Source organism: Salvia hispanica, chromosome 5 (assembly GCF_029641045.1).
Source record: "Salvia hispanica isolate PSC_SH4W2 chromosome 5, Shi_PSC_v1, whole genome shotgun sequence".
Classification (NCBI taxonomy): domain Eukaryota; kingdom Viridiplantae; phylum Streptophyta; class Magnoliopsida; order Lamiales; family Lamiaceae; genus Salvia; species Salvia hispanica.
Genome location: NC_142696.1, coordinates 35,421,802 through 35,441,416, shown reverse-complemented (window position 1 = coordinate 35,441,416; position 19,615 = coordinate 35,421,802). Strand labels below are relative to the sequence as shown.

General features: G+C 33.6%; 1 protein-coding gene across 6 annotated transcripts; it reads left to right on the top strand.

The window, feature by feature from the left end:
* The first annotated feature begins 6,239 nt into the window (after positions 1–6,239).
* On the top strand, positions 6,240–16,789 carry LOC125186701 (paired amphipathic helix protein Sin3-like 2). Of its 6 annotated transcripts, none has more exons than XM_089058074.1 (25): positions 6,240–6,528; positions 6,663–6,741; positions 7,732–7,986; positions 8,080–8,263; positions 8,348–8,446; positions 8,517–8,690; positions 8,766–9,036; positions 9,305–9,441; positions 9,815–9,890; positions 9,969–9,998; positions 10,159–10,355; positions 10,447–10,601; positions 10,818–10,945; positions 11,096–11,350; positions 11,987–12,526; positions 12,702–12,793; positions 13,006–13,120; positions 13,235–13,623; positions 13,831–13,928; positions 14,008–14,146; positions 14,225–14,377; positions 14,475–14,638; positions 15,277–15,388; positions 16,128–16,288; positions 16,384–16,789. In XM_089058074.1, the coding sequence occupies exons 2-24, from the start codon at positions 6,665–6,667 to the stop codon at positions 16,254–16,256; spliced, it is 3,969 nt and encodes a 1,322-aa protein (XP_088914200.1). In that variant the 5' UTR covers positions 6,240–6,528; positions 6,663–6,664; the 3' UTR covers positions 16,257–16,288; positions 16,384–16,789. The 6 variants fall into 6 exon arrangements, with proteins under 6 accessions (XP_088914200.1, XP_088914199.1, XP_088914197.1 ...); XM_089058073.1 differs by having other exon boundaries at positions 13,006–13,159; XM_089058071.1 differs by having other exon boundaries at positions 8,769–9,036; positions 13,006–13,623.
* The last annotated feature ends 2,826 nt before the right edge of the window (positions 16,790–19,615 follow it).

Below are 19,615 nucleotides of genomic sequence, written 5' to 3'. Positions count from 1 at the left end.
AAGAATTGTCCAAATTTCCCTTTGAAAGCCTTAAGGTCATTTTCGTCCGGAAAAAAGATCATAATACCTCAAGTGATATTAATTTGTAGTTGACGGGCCTAAAATGATATTTTCAAAGTTTACAGACCTAAAATGATACTTTGGCAAAGTTCGTAGACCTAAAAAGATGTTCCCTCTAAAAAATAATAAATTCCAAAGAAAAAAAAATATAAAAATGTAATTTATATTGTAAAATAAAAAAGTAGTACAAAATGCATTCCAAAACATAAATTTCGTTTGGATCCTCCCTATAGATTTTTATCATTAATGCAACCTTCCAACTTCGATTCGACTCAACCAATCCGGTCTAATTTCTACGTTCATAGGAGTGCGTCTATGTTTTTGCTTTACGAACACTCGAACATGATATTTTTTGGGCAATTCTATTAATATCAATTTTATTCCTATTTTAGTATTTTTTGTTTCTGGGATTTTAGCCCGATTAGGAAAGCGCCGGCATAACTTTCTAGTTATGAATCGGTATAGAACCAATGGGCAACGGAATACCTTCTCAAATACTATATATAATTCAGATAATGACTTTTCATGAAAAGAATGTAAATTTAGTAGTTATAAATATTACCTCATCTTTGATGGAGACTCTTTAAAATGTGAAATGGTATAATACATTTTCAAACACCCTTCTTCTTGAAAAAGGATTTTCATAAAAAGAAGATAAATATAGTAATTATATGACTTTACCTCAACATTTACCTTTTCCCTTGGAGATATTCTTATGACCAAAATTTTAGCCATAATTTGGGTATTAACACAGTAACTATATTTTTATTAACTTTCTCATAAATTTTTTTTGTTAAACTATCTCAAATTTGTTACTACATTATTTTTCTATGGAGTAAAGGCAAAACTGGTCCTAAACATATGTCAATTTTATGATTTTAGTCCTATACTTTATCATTTGAATTTTTGCATCTTGAACATTTCAACTCGGATCACAATTGGTCATACACTAACAATTCCGTCAATTTTTAAACAATTTTAACACGATTTTGACCGATTTGATGGTTTTAAGAGTCTCATTCGGGTTAAAACCGTTTAAAAATTAACAAAATTGTTAGTGTATGACCAATTGTGATCCGAGTTGAAATGTTCAGGATGCAAAAATTCAAAAGATAAAATATATGACCAAAATCATAAAATGAGCATATATTCGAGATCAGTTTTTACCTTTACTCTTTTCGCTGTATATAATAATCACAAAGTCATGTCAAATAAAATATACTACACATTTTGTTTGTGAATTGAAAGATTGAAGTAATTGAAATCCTAATGAGTTATAAAAAGGAGTTCGATTATAGTCTACAATCTACATCGTACCAAAAAATGCGCACATTTGTTTGTGAACTGAAAAAATGCAGAAATGAAATCCCGATGAGTTATAAAAAGGAGTTCGATATGGGGAGTACTACTTTATTGACGAATTTATGCTTCATTCATTTATATATTCCTACAACATACTATTGCCTTATTTGATTGGTGTTGAAAAGCCTTATTTGATTGGTGTTGAAAAGGTGTTTGGCTGTTTGACCCGGTATTCATCTTCTGGCTCAGTGCTTTTGCATAGCAAGTTCTACAATTCATTACTCCCTGTTTATTGTTTATGAACGTTATAGATAGAGTTTTTTAGAAGCAAGGTTGATTGGAGTTTTAAAAACCAATATTTTTCTCTTTTAGTGTAGAAGACTTTGCAGTTGAAAATGAAAACTTTTAATTCTCGAAAGTAATATACACAATAACAAGTCGAGATTTATGTTGAACAAACAAAGCAACCGATCAAAAATTATTGATATACTATTCGTGTCATTTGATTAAATCATTTCTATTTGATAAGTACTCTAAGCAGATTACTTGAATGGCTGAAACATTTTTAGCATAAAAATGATTTTAATTATAAAATATATAAGCTTATTACTTGCTAGTGATTTATTATGGATATAGTGTGATTTAGAACAAGATGGAAAACTGTAACTTGGAAAGAATATTTCAATTATTTTTTAGTATTAAGGTATTTTGATATCTGATTTTTGGGATTGGATAGCCGAATCGGAATCCAAGTAACCGAAAGCTTATCGAGGTTCGGGGTTTGGATAGCAAAAGATACCGATTTCAGGTTTGGATACCCAAATTGACAGCCCTACTCCCGATGCTTTTCACATTACCAAATAAGAAGGTCACCACCAGCGAAAACATCTAACACAACCAATTGACATCTATCTTCAACAATGTGTTGAACATTTCACCTATTATGTCACATGCCATACTTCAAACATCCAATTATAGAATAGAAACATCAGCATATCTAGTCTGTTCTCGGTCCACTCAATTTACAAAACAAATAAAATCTTGTGCCATAGAGAAAATGTTTTGCTTTAATTAAGCGGGACGAAGGGAGTATGTGATATGAAAATGAAGATGAAGGAGGTGGTGGACTAGGCGAAAATGGAGGTGGAGCAAAGTGGGGCAACAAATACTAGGGAGCGACAATGACGAGAGCCAAGATGTGATGGCTGCGACGGTCAAAAGCGGGGTGGAGGTGAAACGAAGGGTTGCAGTGAGAAAGAGAGAGAACAATGGGGTTACTGTAGCAATCGAAATAATATGCGTTTAGGAAAAAGGAGTAGTAGTGTAGTACTCATGGTTAAAGAATCTGGAGCTGGTGTTCTTCAAAATGGAAGTTTGAAAATTTTGGATCATAGCTAATTTTGGGGAAATTATACCATTCATACCAAATTCACTTATATTTCAATTTAATACAAAATATTAAATATTTTAAGTTAACCTAAATCATACAAAATGTTTATTCGTGTTAAATTTTTACATTCCGTTTCTCTTTCTTTAACACCGTCAATATTCTGTATGTCGAAAAAAATAAAGCTGCACAATGGTTGATATTTCAGATTCAAGTCAATGAACTTTTTTGTTATTTTCTTCTATCATGAAACATAAAAATGTAATGATGACCAGCGGTTCAAGCTCTTAAAAAATGTCATACCAAGTTGGGAGAAAAACTGAAATTTTTTGGTACCAAGTTAATTCATGCCGTCCATAAGTTGCAAGGTCTGTGGAGAGTGATCAAATCCAACAAAATTCTGGACAAAGTTAATTTTATAAGATTTTTTTTAGCCAATCCAATTACTTTTTTCTAATTGAGGTATGGATGTTTTTCTTACATTATTTACTGGCGTGCTCTTCTTCTTCTTCAGAATGAAACTTTTTCATCATTCTACAAATGAGTTGGGTGGAGGATGGATAAAATTGACGGCGTTTAGAAATTTTTTGACATAATGTATAAAGTTGAAAACCTAATTAAACATTTTGGATGATTTATGTTATTATAAAATATCTGTACTAAATTGAAACATCTGTAAGACATTTTGTATGTATAATGTAATTTCTTCACTAATTTTGATAGGATTCCAATGAAAGAAATTGTTTTAAATTGATGTTGTTAAGTGTATAATTTAGTTACGGCAATGTATATTTAACGGCTTTGCCACACAAGATCAGAATATGTCAAAAAAAATTTATTCCCGTTCGGTTGAAAAAATTACCTGACTTTTAAAATTTACTAGTTTCTTAAATTAATTTCAAATTTTATAGAAAATATCCACCAAAATTTATAGTTGAGGCAAAACTTTTAAACTTGGAAAATAAGAAATTATATTAAATAAATGAAATGAAAATAAAATAAAATAGGAGAGTGGAATAGAGTAGGAGAGATAAGAAAAGTAGAGTAGGTGATGTTAGTAATTGGGACGGGGAGAATAGTTTTTAAGATTAATGTCCTTTAATTATTCCATTTCATTACTTTTGATGTAGTTTAGACCATGAGAACTTTTTTATTGCCGAGAAGGCCGTAGTGTTAGGATCCCAAAAAAATTAAAGGTTTCGTAATAAATAAAATTAGTAGTTTACAGTCAGCTTTTAATGTAACAATCTCCGTCACCTGCTGAAAAGACTTTTGATCTTAACTCACAAATTTGATTAAGTAGGATTAGTCAAATTTCACTGAAGGTGGATTTGGTACACATATCGCCAATACCAAAAAAAAATGTTACCAACTCACAACAACAAATTAAATTAGTAGTGTACAATCAAACAATTTCCATCAAACTGAGCTTTGGGTTTGAATACATAAAATGAAATTCAAAATACTGAGTTGCCAAAACTGAATAATAACGAAATTTGTAAAAATATTGACTCATATTTTGTATTAATATTATAGTAATACTTTCCATATCTTTAATTTAACTCACAATCATCAATTAAAGCTCTTTAAAATAGTTTTATACTCCGTATATGATTCGAAAGACAATTAAATCAGAATAAGGCACTTAGGCTATGTAATTAGAAACCAGGAAAATGGCAAGTACTACTTTCTTGGTATCAACTATCAATAATTCTTTTAATATTTATGTCACAAAAAATTATATAAGTAATAAATAATTTATTTTTCTAAGCCACATTATCTGGCAATAGAAACGTGGTGTAAATGATTATAATCATTTTATACAAAAGGGTGGAATATTCTAACCACTTCTCAACGAACTAAGCCCAGACAGTTTTAGAACAATATTGTTTATATGAGCTTAAAGATCAGCACTTGACTAAAAGCTCAATTACGAATGTACTACAATAGATGTCATACTTGGATGATAAGTATGAGTTTATGAAATTTTTAAAAATATTATTTTGTGTGTAATTATTAAAGAGACAAAATATATGTTTATATTTATGTGAAAAAAACTTTTTTCAATAAAATAAAATGTGATATTTATTGTGAGACGTAGTAAAATGAAAAGTGACATTTATTTTTGAATAGAAAGATTAGTATCATACAAAGTCAGAAAAAGCTAATTAAGAAAAAAAAAAAGTACATTTTTCTCACAAAAATTTGTTCTACTAGCATCTTTTATTGAGAATATCATTTGGAATATTGATAATTCATGCGGGTTGGAATTATTATGAGATCAATATGTAATGAAGTAGTATACGACAAAGTCATATACAAACACGATTAATTAGGGATACACGCGACAAATATGACACCAACACTATATCAACGCAATTCAATTTGCATTGTAACGATATGCTAACAACACGACAGGATAATCCATTTCTCTCCTGACATGCCACAACCACTGATATATAGTTTTACTTCTTTATTTTGTTCTTATTTATATATTTTTGTTAAACGTCTATCCTCGATATTAAGACACTAACATTCAATCAATTCTTCCAATAAATTAGGAATTTGATTAACTATTGGTAAATCAATCAATCTGAATAAATCGAGAAATAGTAAGGACCGAATATTTTATTCCAAATTAAAACCTCGATGGGCCTGAATATAATGTTTGAGACCGACTGGATTAGCCCAAAACTGGTTCGAGTCGTAATTCATTAACACACAAATTTGGTTATTAAATACAGATTTATAATGTAACAATGTTTTTTGATTTTTCCAACATGCAATCAAAGATAACCATTTATTTATAAATATTTGTCAAATCATTACCTCCCATGCTTTAACTTATTAGTACAATGTAAATTCATGTTGAATGACACTTATTTTTTTATCCAAAATAAAATTAAATGTTTTAATTTGAGAAAACACAATTTGACTTTTGTTACAATAACATACTCCATTTATTAACAAAAATCATAATCATTATTTATTATGCATAAACGTGTTGGCCCGATAAGCTAGCCTACAACTGAAGTGGGTTAGGATTAAGATTAGGGTTAGGGTTATTGCCGAAATAGTACTATTTAAAATCTCAAAATTTTAATAAAATTAGATATTCCGAAACACGTCATCTAAGAATATAAACGAGACTGGAATTATTCATTTAGTTAAATTACCCACATTTTGCAGATTGCAACATACACTATTTCTTTTAGCAGACTTATCCCCATTACATATAAATCAATTAAGTTTGTAATAATTCCAATATTAAATTGTAATTATGTAGTACATACGTATACACATGTTTATCAAAATATTAAGGCACCACAAATATTTAATTGTAATTGCACACGATCTGAAATTTTTTCGTAAAAAACATTTACTATATCATTTTATTACATAAATGAGAGGAAAAAGCATTTTAATACTGTAAAATATATGCGGAGGTAACATTGTTTTGAAAACACTTGTATTTCTTCTATACACTATAAAAGAGACCTATATCTCTCTCCCCTGCATAAAACTCCAAAAATTCTCGTGAAACTAACAAAATTCTCTCTACATCCTTCACATCTCTCGTTTGATTTGCTCTCTCAAACTCGTGTTTATTGATTTGTGCGGTGAACGGTGGAGAGAGCGGAGGAATTGAATTAATTAATTAAGGAGATGTAGAGCGTGCAAAACCGGAATTGTTCAAGTGTAACTAATTGTTGAATTATTGGCTGCTGAGTTTAGATCTGTTCACTTTTCCGTTTTTCTCACGGAAGCAGTGTTTCCTGGTTGGTATTTTTATCCAAAATGGACGAAAATTGGCTGTTTTCTCTACTTTTTTGATGTCTCTGAAATTGTGTGTTTTTGCTTTTGTTGTGTTGCTCAATTGTTGTTATTGTCTAAGTAGTTGTGTTCTGCGCAGGGATGAAGCGTTTGCGGGATGATGTGTTTTTAAACCCTCAATTTAAGAGACCGTTCGGCTCTTCTTCTCGAGGAGAATCGTGAGCTTCTCTCTCTAATTTTTTGTGTTTTTTCAGTTTCTATATATCGAGATATGTTATATGGTCAGTGATTTAATTGCATACATTATTTGCTGTCTCCTTTGACGTTTTGGTTGGTTTAATGTTTCTTCCATCAATGTGGTTTTGTTGATTTCTTTGTAACCTAATCGAATGGACTCCGTTGTCGTCTTCTTGATCAAAATTGTTCGGTGCCGATTCTTGTCTTTTATCTAAAGTTTAATTAGGCTACCTTGCAAGTGGCAGCTGGAAGAATTGTTATGGAAATATAAGATTTAATTATGCTATCGTGTTATACTGATTGGGGTAGAGCTATCTGAGATCAAAAGTTTGGATCTTCATCCTTGTCGGTGCCTTTTTGTTCTTTTGACGTGAGTTGCTTTAACACTCGGACTTTCTCTTTTATAGGTGCTGGTTGTGTTAGATGGGGTTTGGGGGAAGATCTTGGAGATTGCTCATTAATAAATGAATGTATTAATTTATTTGTCCACGCTACTTGGTGCCGTCTCTTAAACGTCTTACAAATTTATAACGATGAGGATTATCGTTGGCTGGATTTGCTAAATGAAATATTTAAAGAGTCTGGGGAAGTTAACTACAAATTCTCTTTCGGAGAGGCTGGCCGGGTTAGGTGGGGTTTGGGGGAAGGGTGTTTCTGGGATTGCTTATTAATAGGTAAAGAAAAATTGATTATTTTTGGCTGTATTACTTGGGGTTATCTTATCCTGTAAACCTGATTGCCGATACTATTTAAAATTTCACCAATACTAGGATTTCCGTTGGTTGGAATTTCTAAATTAAATTTTCAAAAGCATGAAGAAGTTATCCATATATTTATTGATTTTGATACGCAGCACATAGCTGTCACCAGCTGTTTATTTTTGTCGATTATGATAATAAATGTTTATGTGGCGAGTGTCAGTTACCCGAGAAATTGAACTTAAATTGAGTTTGCTCTGTACTCTTATTAAGGTATGGCCTTCCAAATCCTCCTATAGCCGGTGGGGGTGGGGGCATGGATGGAGTTGGGGCAGTAGGAGGAGGAGGTGGTGGTGCTGGCGGCAGTGTTAATGGTGGTGGTGGTACCGCTGTTACAGCTGGAGGTGCGCAAAAGCTCACGACAAATGATGCATTGAGTTATTTGAAGGATGTTAAGGACATGTTCCAGGATCAAAGGGAAAAATATGATAGGTTCCTTGATGTCATGAAAGATTTTAAGGCTCAAAGGTAAATAAGTTTCACTAGGTTATAGCTTCTTGCTTACTTGGGATGAATGGAATGTTTTTTTTTTTTTTTGTAACTCATTATTTGTTTTGACAGGATTGACACCGCTGGGGTCATAGCTAGGGTGAAAGAGTTGTTTAAAGGACATCCTAATCTTATACTTGGGTTTAATACATTCTTGCCCAAAGGATATGAAATTACCCTAACTGACGAGGAAGAGGCTCCAGCAAAGAGGACTGTTGAGTTTGAGGAGGCTATTAGTTTTGTCAATAAGATCAAGGTGGTAAATTTTGTTAATATGCAGGATTTAGCTTATGAGAAAGTCCAGTAATATGATTTTATATCCATGGTTTTTAACCTGCAGAGACGTTTTCAAAATGACGATCACGTGTATAAATCTTTCTTGGACATTTTGAATATGTACCGGAAAGAACATAAGGGTATAAAGCAGGTTTACGAAGAGGTCTGCTTCTCTGCTGTTATCAATTCCTATTCTTTTTTTAAATATTAGGTCCTAATATCTGTAGTTTCAGGTTGCAGCACTTTTTGAGGACCACCCCGACCTTCTTGATGAATTCACGAGATTTCTGCCAGATACTTCATCCACAGTGTCAGCTCCTCAGGCTTCTTTTGGACGGCATTCTTTTCATCGTTATGATGAGAGGAGCTCTGCCCTACCCACAACAGGACAGTCTCATGTTGATAAGGTTTCTTTCTCTACATTTATTTAAGCACATGATTTGTATTTTCCTTGCTAAAATGGATGTCACATAAATCTTTAGCAGCGGCCGCGAAGGGATAGGATCATAGGTCCCCATGGAGAAAGAGATCTTAGTGTTGAACGTCCTGATGTTGATGATGATAAAAGCGTTATGCGATTGCACAAAGAGCTGAAGAAACATTCTGAAAAAGACAATAGGGATACGAAAAACCGTGATCCTGATGACAGAGATCCTGACATCGAGAACAATAAGGACGCTACCATGCATCGGCTTTCCGAGAAAAGAAAATCTGTTCGGAAAGACTATGGGGATGATAAAGATGCATCAAAAAGTGAGTGCATTTATTTTTCGGCTTCTTTACATATATGGAAGAGCTGGTTAGGTTTTATGTTTTTAATCATCATTTTGCACCACAAATTCTTGAAGTTCTGATACGGAAATATCAAATATCCTCACTTCAATATACCTCCAATACTCCAAAAGAGGAAAGGGGAAAAAGGTGAAAAAAAGAAATTGAAATACAAAGGAGGAGAAGTCTCACTGCCTCTTTTGTCATATTTGGCTTGGTACTTATGCTCAGTTTTGTTTGTTCATTCAAGGTATGTACAGCCATGAGTTCGACTTTTGTGAAAAGGTGAAGGAGAGGTTGCGCAGTGCGGATGATTACCAAGCATTTTTGAAATGCCTTCACATTTACAGTACAGAAATCATTACAAGAAAGGAATTACAGAGTTTGGTATGGACATCGTGTGAATCACCATTTAGTGTATACCTAGGTCTTTATAAATACTAGAATACTTACCTACCAATCATTTTTAGTTTCTTCTTACTTTCAGAAAGTTTAGTGTCTTCTGATTTTCCCCATGTTTCCATATTCAGTATTTATTTATGCTTTTAATTTTAGTTGCATTCACAATCCATAGTTTCTTGATTGAGCGACATTATTTTAGTTGCATTCACAATCCGTAGTTTCTTTCGGCATAGATTGTTTTAAGTTATTTAGGATAAGACATTTTTTCCTCCTCTAGGTATTGTGTTTAAAAACATAAATGTTAGTTGGATATGTTCATGAGTTCATTTTTTCCAGTTCTTATACAAGGTTTTTTCAGGTTTCTGATTTACTTGGTAAATTTCCTGATCTCATGGAAGGCTTCAAGGAATTTTTGGAGCACTGTGAGCGTTTAGGTAATCATAGATTCTGATTTGAAGAGCTTGTAATTTTGATTGAATTGTTTCGTTGCTAAGCAAGTTTGTATTCTGCAGAGGGTTTCTTGGCTGGTGTTATGGGCAAAAGTATGTAACAATTCCCTTTATATACTCTTGCATCTACAAAATAATTCCTTTTTCTGTTGTATCAATTGCCAGTGCACCCCCCCCCCCGACAGTACAACTGTTGCAGGTATCAGCTATCACTAAGCTTTTTGGATTCTTATTCTGAGAATTTTCTTGATAGCAGAAACATTATGGAATGAAGGAAATACTTCAAAATCTATCAAAATAGAGGAAAAAGAGAAAGAACCAAAACGTGAAGTGGAAGGAGGGAAAGAGAAAGATAGATACAATTTGAAATACTGGGGAAAGTCCATTCAAGAGCTGGACCTTTCCAATTGTCAACGCTGCTCCCCCAGTTATCGGCTTCTTCCAGAAGATGTGAGAATGATTTGTGCTTATTTTGAAACATGGTTAAGAAGTAATGGCTGTCTCTTTCTAATATTTTGTTATCACGGATTTTCTCTTGCAGTATCCAATACCCTTAGCTAGCCAGAGGTCAGAGCTTGGTGCTCAAGTTTTGAATGATCACTGGGTGTCGGTGACATCTGGTAGTGAGGATTATTCTTTTAAACACATGCGAAGAAACCAGTACGAAGAAAGCCTCTTTAGGTGTGAAGATGATAGGTATGCTGCCAAAGACTTTGGCCACCTAGTCCTCTATATGCTTAACTACTAGTGGTATAGCTAGTGTGATGTTTATTATACTTTTATTCGCTGCATAGGGCTGTGTCCCCTTGTATTTCTGCAACCCCGTATATGATATAGTGTAATGAAAGTGCATCTCGGAAATTCCTTAGGGGATGTTGATTTTTGTCCCGTTTGATTTGATTTATGTATCAGATTTGAGCTAGACTTGTTATTGGAGTCTGTCAGTTCAACCGCAAAGCGAGCAGAGGAGCTTTTGAACAGTATTACTAACAAATCAACTGATTCAGACAGTCATATACGGATCGAAGACCATTTTACAGGTTTGTCATTGTGGAGTATTGAGTAGGAACTTATTTCAAAAGAGCTATTCAACTCTGACCTCCCCCAACCCCCTAAAAACCTAGCAAAAGTGTAGAGGTATTCATATCATCATATCAATGATAAAGGGGTGCTTCTCTTTCTTTTTGTAGCTCTGAATTTAAGATGCATTGAACGCCTATACGGTGACCATGGTCTTGATGTGATGGACATTTTGCGTAAAAATCCGTCTCATGCATTGCCTGTTGTCCTAACCCGACTTAAGCAGAAGCAGGAGGACTGGACCAAGTGTCGTTTGGATTTTAACAAAATTTGGGCTGACATATATTCTAAGAACCATTACAAATCTCTTGACCACCGAAGTTTCTACTTCAAGCAACAAGATTCAAAGAACTTGAGCACAAAAGGTGAGTTTGGACCTATAGTATATTCTTCCAGTTGTTAATGTTGTTCTATATAAGGATTGTTACTGAACCCTAAAGCAGTAAACAAATTGTACTTAGGTTCGGTTTAGTATGATAAGCACTAGGTTTTTTGCTATCTGCTTTCCTTTAGGACTTGAAGTCTTTGCCATTGTTTGTTTTTCTGAGCACCCCCCCTCCCCCACTACACATGCTCACACACCTCTCTTCCTCAAATTGTTATATTCTGTTAAGCTTGGTACTGCTATGTTTTTACCTCTTGAATCTTCTATTTCCTACTGTCACTAAGAACCTTTAGTTATTTGTGAAATCATATGTCAGTCTACCCTTTTGTTGTGGCTTCTTAGTACTATTAGCATCACTGTCATGGTGTATAAGTATAAGTCACTTGTGTGCAACAATCTGCTATTCATCTTCCTTCTGCTAAGATACTTTTCATCCTTTTGATGGTCAGCCATAGTTCTAATTTGTTAATGAGGCTAGGTATTGAACAATTGGCATGAGGTCAATATAGTTATCCATAAATCATCCGGAAACCATATACTACAAATCAAAGATATTTGCCTTTTTTTCTATCTTACTTTTTCTGAAAAGATATTGATTCATGCTCTCAATGGGCAGCTTTAGTGGCAGAAATAAAAGAAATCAAGGAGAAAAGGCAGAAAGAGGATAGTGTGCTACTTAGTATTGTTGCTGGAAATAGACACTCTATTGTTCCAGACATTGAATTTGAATATTCTGATGCTGAGATTCATGATGATGTTTATAAGATTATCGAATACTCATGCGAAGAAGTCTGCTCAACAAAAGAACAGATCAATAAAATTTTGAGATTCTGGACAACTTTTCTTGAGCCAATGCTGGGCATTCACTCCAGGCCACAGTCAAATGTGGCTACCAAAGATGATGCTTCAAAGCATCAAACGATTAAGCATACTGTCACAGGCACAACAGAAAGTGAAGATAGTCCCCATGCTGATGCTTCTGTGACGAACTTTAAGCAACCAAAACCCAACTGCAATGGTGAATTGTCTACTTCTCCTCAACACAATTCAGGCAGGCTTAGCTTAAAGAATGTAGATGCTAAGGTAGGGCTTACAGCTGGTGAAAGATTAACCAACACTGATGCAGCTCTTTCTTCTGGATCAGATGCTAATCTTGGTATGTATGCATTTAGGATACATAATGAAGCATTTATAAATTCTGATGCTTAAGTTCGCAGTAGTGATTTGTGAAAATTGTTTCACACATACAATTTTAGCGGACAGACAATAGAATCTATAATTTAATTTACTTTGTCTTCTCTTAATTAATTTAAAAGCTTTACAATTTCAAGGGCATGGTGCAAACCTATTGCGATTAAATAATGGCCACTCTGAGGAAAATAATGGAGCCAAACCTATCACAGGAGATTTACACTCTTTAGAGGTATGCACATAAAACTTTTTGGGTAGACATTCAGATCACAGTTATGCTTCCCCTTTTTGCCCCCCCCCCCCCCCCCCATTCAATACTTGTGCTATATATGTGCATGCCCTCTCTGTGTTGGGTTGCTATGTTTATATCTTTGGTTTTGATATGTAAACTGTTGTACTTTGTACGTATTCAGTTGGTTCTCAAACTAATTCTTGTGGGAACAGGCTGGGGAGACTGTGAGATTGAATCAATTGAAAAATGGTGAGCTTGCAGAAGGATCTAGACTAACTGCATACAAGGAAGATGTGATTGGTCCTTATAAAAATGAGAAAGAAGAGGGTGAGCTGTCCCCTAATGGGGATTTTGAAGATAATTATGGTGCCTATCAGGATGATACTTCACCAACATTGCCTCTGAAAAATTGTGGCACTGATGGCATGCAACATGAAACAGGGATTCGTGAAGAGAATTGTGCAGATGCTGCAGGTGAAAACGATGAGGATGCAGATGATGAGGAGAGTGAGAATGTTTCTGAGGCTGGAGAAGATGTTTCAGGCAGTGAGTCTGCTGCAGATGATTGCTCACGTGAAGAGCATGATGAAGAGGACGATGGAGAGCACGACCTTAATGGTAAAGCCGAGAGTGAAGGTGAGGCAGAGAACAATAGCGAAGCTCACGATACAGGAGCAGATGGTGCATCAGTACCACAGTCCGAACGTTTTCTTATGACCTGCAAACCTCTGTCAAAGTACGCGGCATCTCCAATTCTAGGTGCTGGGAAGAAGGATCAGCGGTTTTTTTATGGAAATGACACCTTTTATGTGTTGTTTCGGCTGCATCAGGTATGAAGTTATGATTTTTTTGTGCACTTATTTTCTCATGGTAGTTGTATTGCAACTCTTGATCAAGTTAGACTTTGTGATCATGAGAGGGGAAAGTTCATAAAATGATCATAGAAACTCTATGAAGCAGCAAAGATGCTTCATTGGTTAAGCATTTCCTATGATATTGATTTTAATGCTGAATAATATTCTTTTCTATGTTACCAGACACTGTATGAGAGAATATTGTCAGCTAAGGTGAATTCATTATCTGCTGAAAGTAAATGGCGAACAACAAATGATGATAGTTCTGATCCTTATGCCAGGTAACTTGAAGGCATAGTATAATTTCTGAAGTTCTTGTAGCCATATTGCTTAACTTATTTAGCTGTAAGTTGTGTGCAGGTTCACGAGCTCATTGTTTAATTTACTTGATGGATCTTCTGATAATACGAAATTTGAAGATGATTGTCGATCATTGATTGGAAACCAGTCTTATATGCTCTTCACTTTAGATAAGTTAATATATAAGCTGGTCAAACAGGTAAACTTCATTAGCTTCTTCTGGATTTTCCTAAGTTCAATACCCTCATATTACTTAAGTACTTTACTTCCTTTGCAGCTCCAAACTGTTTCAAGTGATGAAGTGGACTGTAAGCTTATTCAGTTGTATGAATATGAAGATTCTAGAAAACCTGAGAAGTATGTTGATTCAGTTTATTACGAAAACGTCCATGTCCTCTTGCATGAAGAGAACATATACCGGTTTCAGTGTGTAGGTTTCACTTAATAAATAGCTTTCCTTAAACCCATTAACTTGCTTTGTGTATTACCTATGAATTTGTTGCTCAGTTGTTTCATGTTTCTTGTAGACGACTTCACCCACTCGCTTATCTATCCAATTAATGGATGACGGAAATGAGAAGTCAGAAGTAGTTGCTGTTTCAGTAGATCCTAATTTTTCATCCTATCTTCATAACGATTATCTTTCGGTTGCTCGCGGGAAAAAGTTGTCATCACCAGTAATGCTGAATAGGTATTGATATCAGTCCAATCTTGAAATAGAGGAGCGTCCCTTTCTTTTAAGAAATGGTTAAATTCCATGGATTGACGCCCTGGCATTCCTGAACCAAATGTATAAATCAGCAGGGATGGTTGCAGTTGTTTCCTTACATGTAAACACTTTGGTCTTTTGGAATATTAAATATGGCATGAATTGAACCTGTGGATTACTGGGATCATACATGGTTGTCACAGCAATAAGTTCTTTTTGCTTATTTATTTGCTGGACTTTTATGATATAGTGTATAGCTTGTGCACTTCTGCATTTGATTTTGTACAGTTACCAATTACGTATATGCCACTTTCTTGTAATTTCCACGTGGTAACCGGAATGATTAGAAAGGAAAACACTTGATTGCGTGCAATTTGAAAGAACATTGATTTTGGTAAGGTTATGCCTTGTAAACGATTTTAGGGATCTGAAACATTTATAGCTACTCCCTACTACTATTGCTCCTTCAAACTGAACTATTTCCAGGCTAAATTAATGACAAGAAGACGGGAAAGATATACTTACCGGATAATCAATTTTCTCTTGAGCTAGATATTTCACGAACTGCTCAATTTTGATTGGTTCATCTCAAAGCCTGATTGGCTTGTAACACGTTGCAGGAATTTGCAAAAGTATGCTAACCTTGATGAATCTACCGCACTATCTATGGCTACCGAAAATGTTATGATAATGCATGGGTTGGAATGCAAGATGGCTGCCTCCTCATTCAAGGTATTATTCATCTTTTCCCTTTTGTATATGTTGGGAGTTTGAGTCAATAACTGTTCACACTTTATATAAAAAGTGAAATATGTACACTTTCATAGGAACCAGGTAAATCATTCTTGTGTTACCAATACAAATAAGGATTTCTAATCTAGCAAATCTTTGAGGAACAGACTCAACCACCAATAACTAATATCTTAATCCAACTCTAAGTTCAAATTTTCAATGTTTATGTCTTAATTTAATTTAATTTTGCACCCTTTGTAGTTCACAGACATTAAAGATCTGTATTTTCCACTAATAAAATTAAAATCCAGGGATGGCTGGTAGGGGACAGATTAAAATGTTTATTGGCATGCTCTTAGGCATGGTAATTTGGTAGACACGGGCCATAGGGATTAGAGATCTCATATGTTATTCGAGTTACTTAGGAGTTACTTCTTGTGACTCTGCTCTGCGGCTGTGTTAGAGCTTGTAGATCGCAATACTGATTTCATATCTAATGCACAGAATGATAATATTCTTTAAGCATTTACTGAAAATTAAAAACCTCTTTATTTCCATTTTAGGCTAGTAAACATTCCCGATTTCCTAGCTTTTTGTAGTGACACTAATGCATGTGCCTTTTTGCTGAATAGACTGGATTTGTTATTATTAATTCTACCTATTTGGTAGCTATATTTGAATCTTGATTCTGTTTATGGTAATTTTAGGTTTACCATTGTTTAATGATAATGTGTTTCAGATCTCCTATGTACTAGACACAGAAGACTCCTTTATCCGTTTAGGAAGGAGAAGGGAAAATAAACCAGCAGGATCGCACGCTCAGACAAGGGTTCAGAGGTTCCGTGGGTTTCTGGCAGCATCTCTGTGATCCGGCAGTCCCCTTTTCTATGATGCCGTGAGGTACATATGTTTTCTTTTTTAAGGATAAACAGTCTTTTCATTCATGCTAGTAAGTTTCTGAGTCAAAAGATCTCTCGTTTGATATTCCCCCGCAGACTTTGCTGTCATTTCTCAGTTAGCCTATGGACGAATCAAACAACTACGAGGAGGCAGTCACTTGAACCCGACAATGTTGTGCTCTTTAAGCCAGCAACACGCTGGCGTTGATCTGTATATATAGAAAGGCTTTGGCCGATAATCATAACTGTAGAGTCTTTTATTATTTCATTATTACTATATTTGGTTTTGCAGTTGAAAAAATAGTCTACTGTATGTTTCTGGTAGTTATTTCCTGCTGGAATTATATTTAACAGGTAAGGGTGGGGGAAGGGGTTGTAACAGATTATAGCAGGATTCCATGTGTCTCTTCTCAGCATTGTTTTCTGGCAATGTGTATAGCGTCGTTTATCTGTGCATTATGTATTTTTAACTTCAGTTCAAGTTTCATCCTTTTCAATTCCCCATCTTTGTGTGTGGCTTGTGCAGGATTGGTAAAATCCCTTCTTTTTTTGTTTGATTACAGATTTGAAACTGTACTGATGAATGTCTATTTGTTTTATTTATTTTGGAAATTTCGCAGGTTGTGTGAAAGTTGGGGCTAAGATTTGATTTCATTTGAACTACGTTCATTCTTGAATATGTGTTTACAATCTTTATAAAAGAAGATTAAGGTGTAACTTTATCACAGGGGTCTTATTATAATTCGAACTTATTGTGTATTAAGTGTACACAAGATCATTTGTATACAAAATGTTAAGAAATGTCTCTAACAATGAGTGCCTTGCGACAGAAATTTGATCTATATCAACTTGTTTCTTGAATTGCGCATGTGCAATGGTTGGGAGCAATTTAATTTAAGTATAATTTGGCAGAAATTAAATCCATGAAATAAGTCATGTTTCAAGATTTGTGCACGTGGTGCAAATATTTTTACAAACAGACATGGCGATTATCTCAATTGCTAGTTTATAAAAAGGTAAGCTAATATAGTCGACAATTATGGCATGTTTAATCGAGAGGATATTGTTGGATTGGGCTAGTTGTAGTCATAGATGTTCTGGCTCCTCTGTTTGTTGGACAAAGCCATGGGATATTCTTGCTCCTCACGGTTGCCTTGGCACCTTCTCTGCCATGGGAAATTCGCTCTGGTGGAATGGTCCTTCTCCACCCTAACAAATTTACATATATGAGGCTTCTATCTAACTTTAATTTAGAATAATAGAAGCTCAATTGTAAAATTTACATGAGTAAAGATCCTTGGACCATTATTTCAAAACTAGTGGTAATCCAAGTTTAATTTAAAAATAATCGATTATTAACTTGAAGCGTTCCAAATATTATAAACGATTAAGATAATAATCGATTTACAAGAAGACTCAATGGCGACAGGATACTAACTGCTCCGTCGCAATGTCGACAATCCTCAGTACCCCTAATCAAATTTTTTGGATTCACAAACACAAGGCTAGTTTAACTAATTTGACCAAAAACATAGTAAATATTTAGTACTAGGTATATAATTAGGGGCATGTAATCTTTCGCTCTTTATTTATTACTACTACATTCCAAATGACAACATATAAAATCTTACCTTCGGCTATTTCGACTAATCTCACCAAATATTTTTCTCTAAAATGAACTATCTTATTATATTTTGTCACCAAACAAAAATAGTATATACAAAATAGGATATTTTAAATATTTTACATTGCAATTAATTTATATTGATTCATGAAATTAATACATTACATATTTACCCTTACATGATCATTTAGGAAATTAGGAGTATTAAATTTACAAGTACAAATTTAGGAAAAAATTAATTATATCCTCCTCATATCTAGACATTAATATAATTACTCAACTAACTTACATGAATGGTGTAGCCGTGTAGGCAACAATATTTAATTTATGCTTCTATTTTTCACTATACACGACCTCTTAAGTTATTTATTAATTTATTATTTGGTACTCTTCTCTATCTTTATATTTTATGAAACGAAATTAAATACTCCGTATGTTATATATAGTAGTAAAAAGAATTAATTATTTTATTATTAAATAATTATTATGATTAAAAAAATATAAAAATGACAACAGACATATATATATACTTTTCTCAATGCTATCCCTGACTAACTAATTATAATAATTAAATCGATGTCTATATCTCCACTAAAAAATTATGAAACAACACTAACTAGAGAGCGTATAAATAGTTAAAAATAAGTTAAAATCTTAATAGTTATTCATGTCCAATTATTAGTACTTAGTAGTATCACATATTATGATCATTAAGTCAATTGCATTATATACGGTACATCTTCACGTACAAATCATGAAATAAAATTAAATATGAAATATAATAGTGAAAAATAAATTAAACTGATAATAGTCATTCGCGTCCAATTATTTTATTTTTAAGTAAATCTTAAGATTGTAAAGTATAAAAATGACTACATGTATATATATTTAATTTCTCAGTGCTAGTATCATCCAACTAATTGATGATTCTTAAGTCGATTTAATTATGTACTCTACATTTTCACACAAAAAATATGAAATGAAATTATACTCTATTATATATTAATGTAGCAAAAAATAAATTAAATTGATAATAGTCATTCACGTCCAATTATGTTTTAAAAAAATAAATATGGTGATTGAGTATTGTAAAGATGACTACATGTATGTATACTCCATTTCACTATTACCCAATTAATTGACTATCACGAATTTGATTTCATTATATACTCTACATATTCGCGTAAAAATCATGAAATCAAATCAGATATGATATATAATAGTGAAAAGAAAATTAAATTGATAATAATCATTCGCATCTAATTATTTTAATTTTTAAAAAATCGTACGATTGTAAATTATAAGAAGAACGACATGTGTTATATAGTAGTAGTACTTAATTTCTCAGTGCCAATTCAATAAAATCGATTGATGATCATTGAGTCGATTATATTGTATATTCAACATCTTCATGCCAAAATCATCAAACAAAATTAGGTATGATATTATATAATGGTGAAAACTAAATTAAATTTGAAAAAGTCAAGATCATCAATTTATGAAATTTGCCCAAATAATGGAACTTTTTATTGCCATGATTGTTTATAATTTCATACCGTATTAATTGTTGTAATTTATTAGTGTTTGACTTTACAAATATAAGAGCATCCACTATAATCAGCGAGCGACTGGCTAGCCGATTTCCGGCGCTAGCCGGTCCGCTCGCCGAACCATTGCAACCGGCGAGCGCGGAATCGGCGAGCG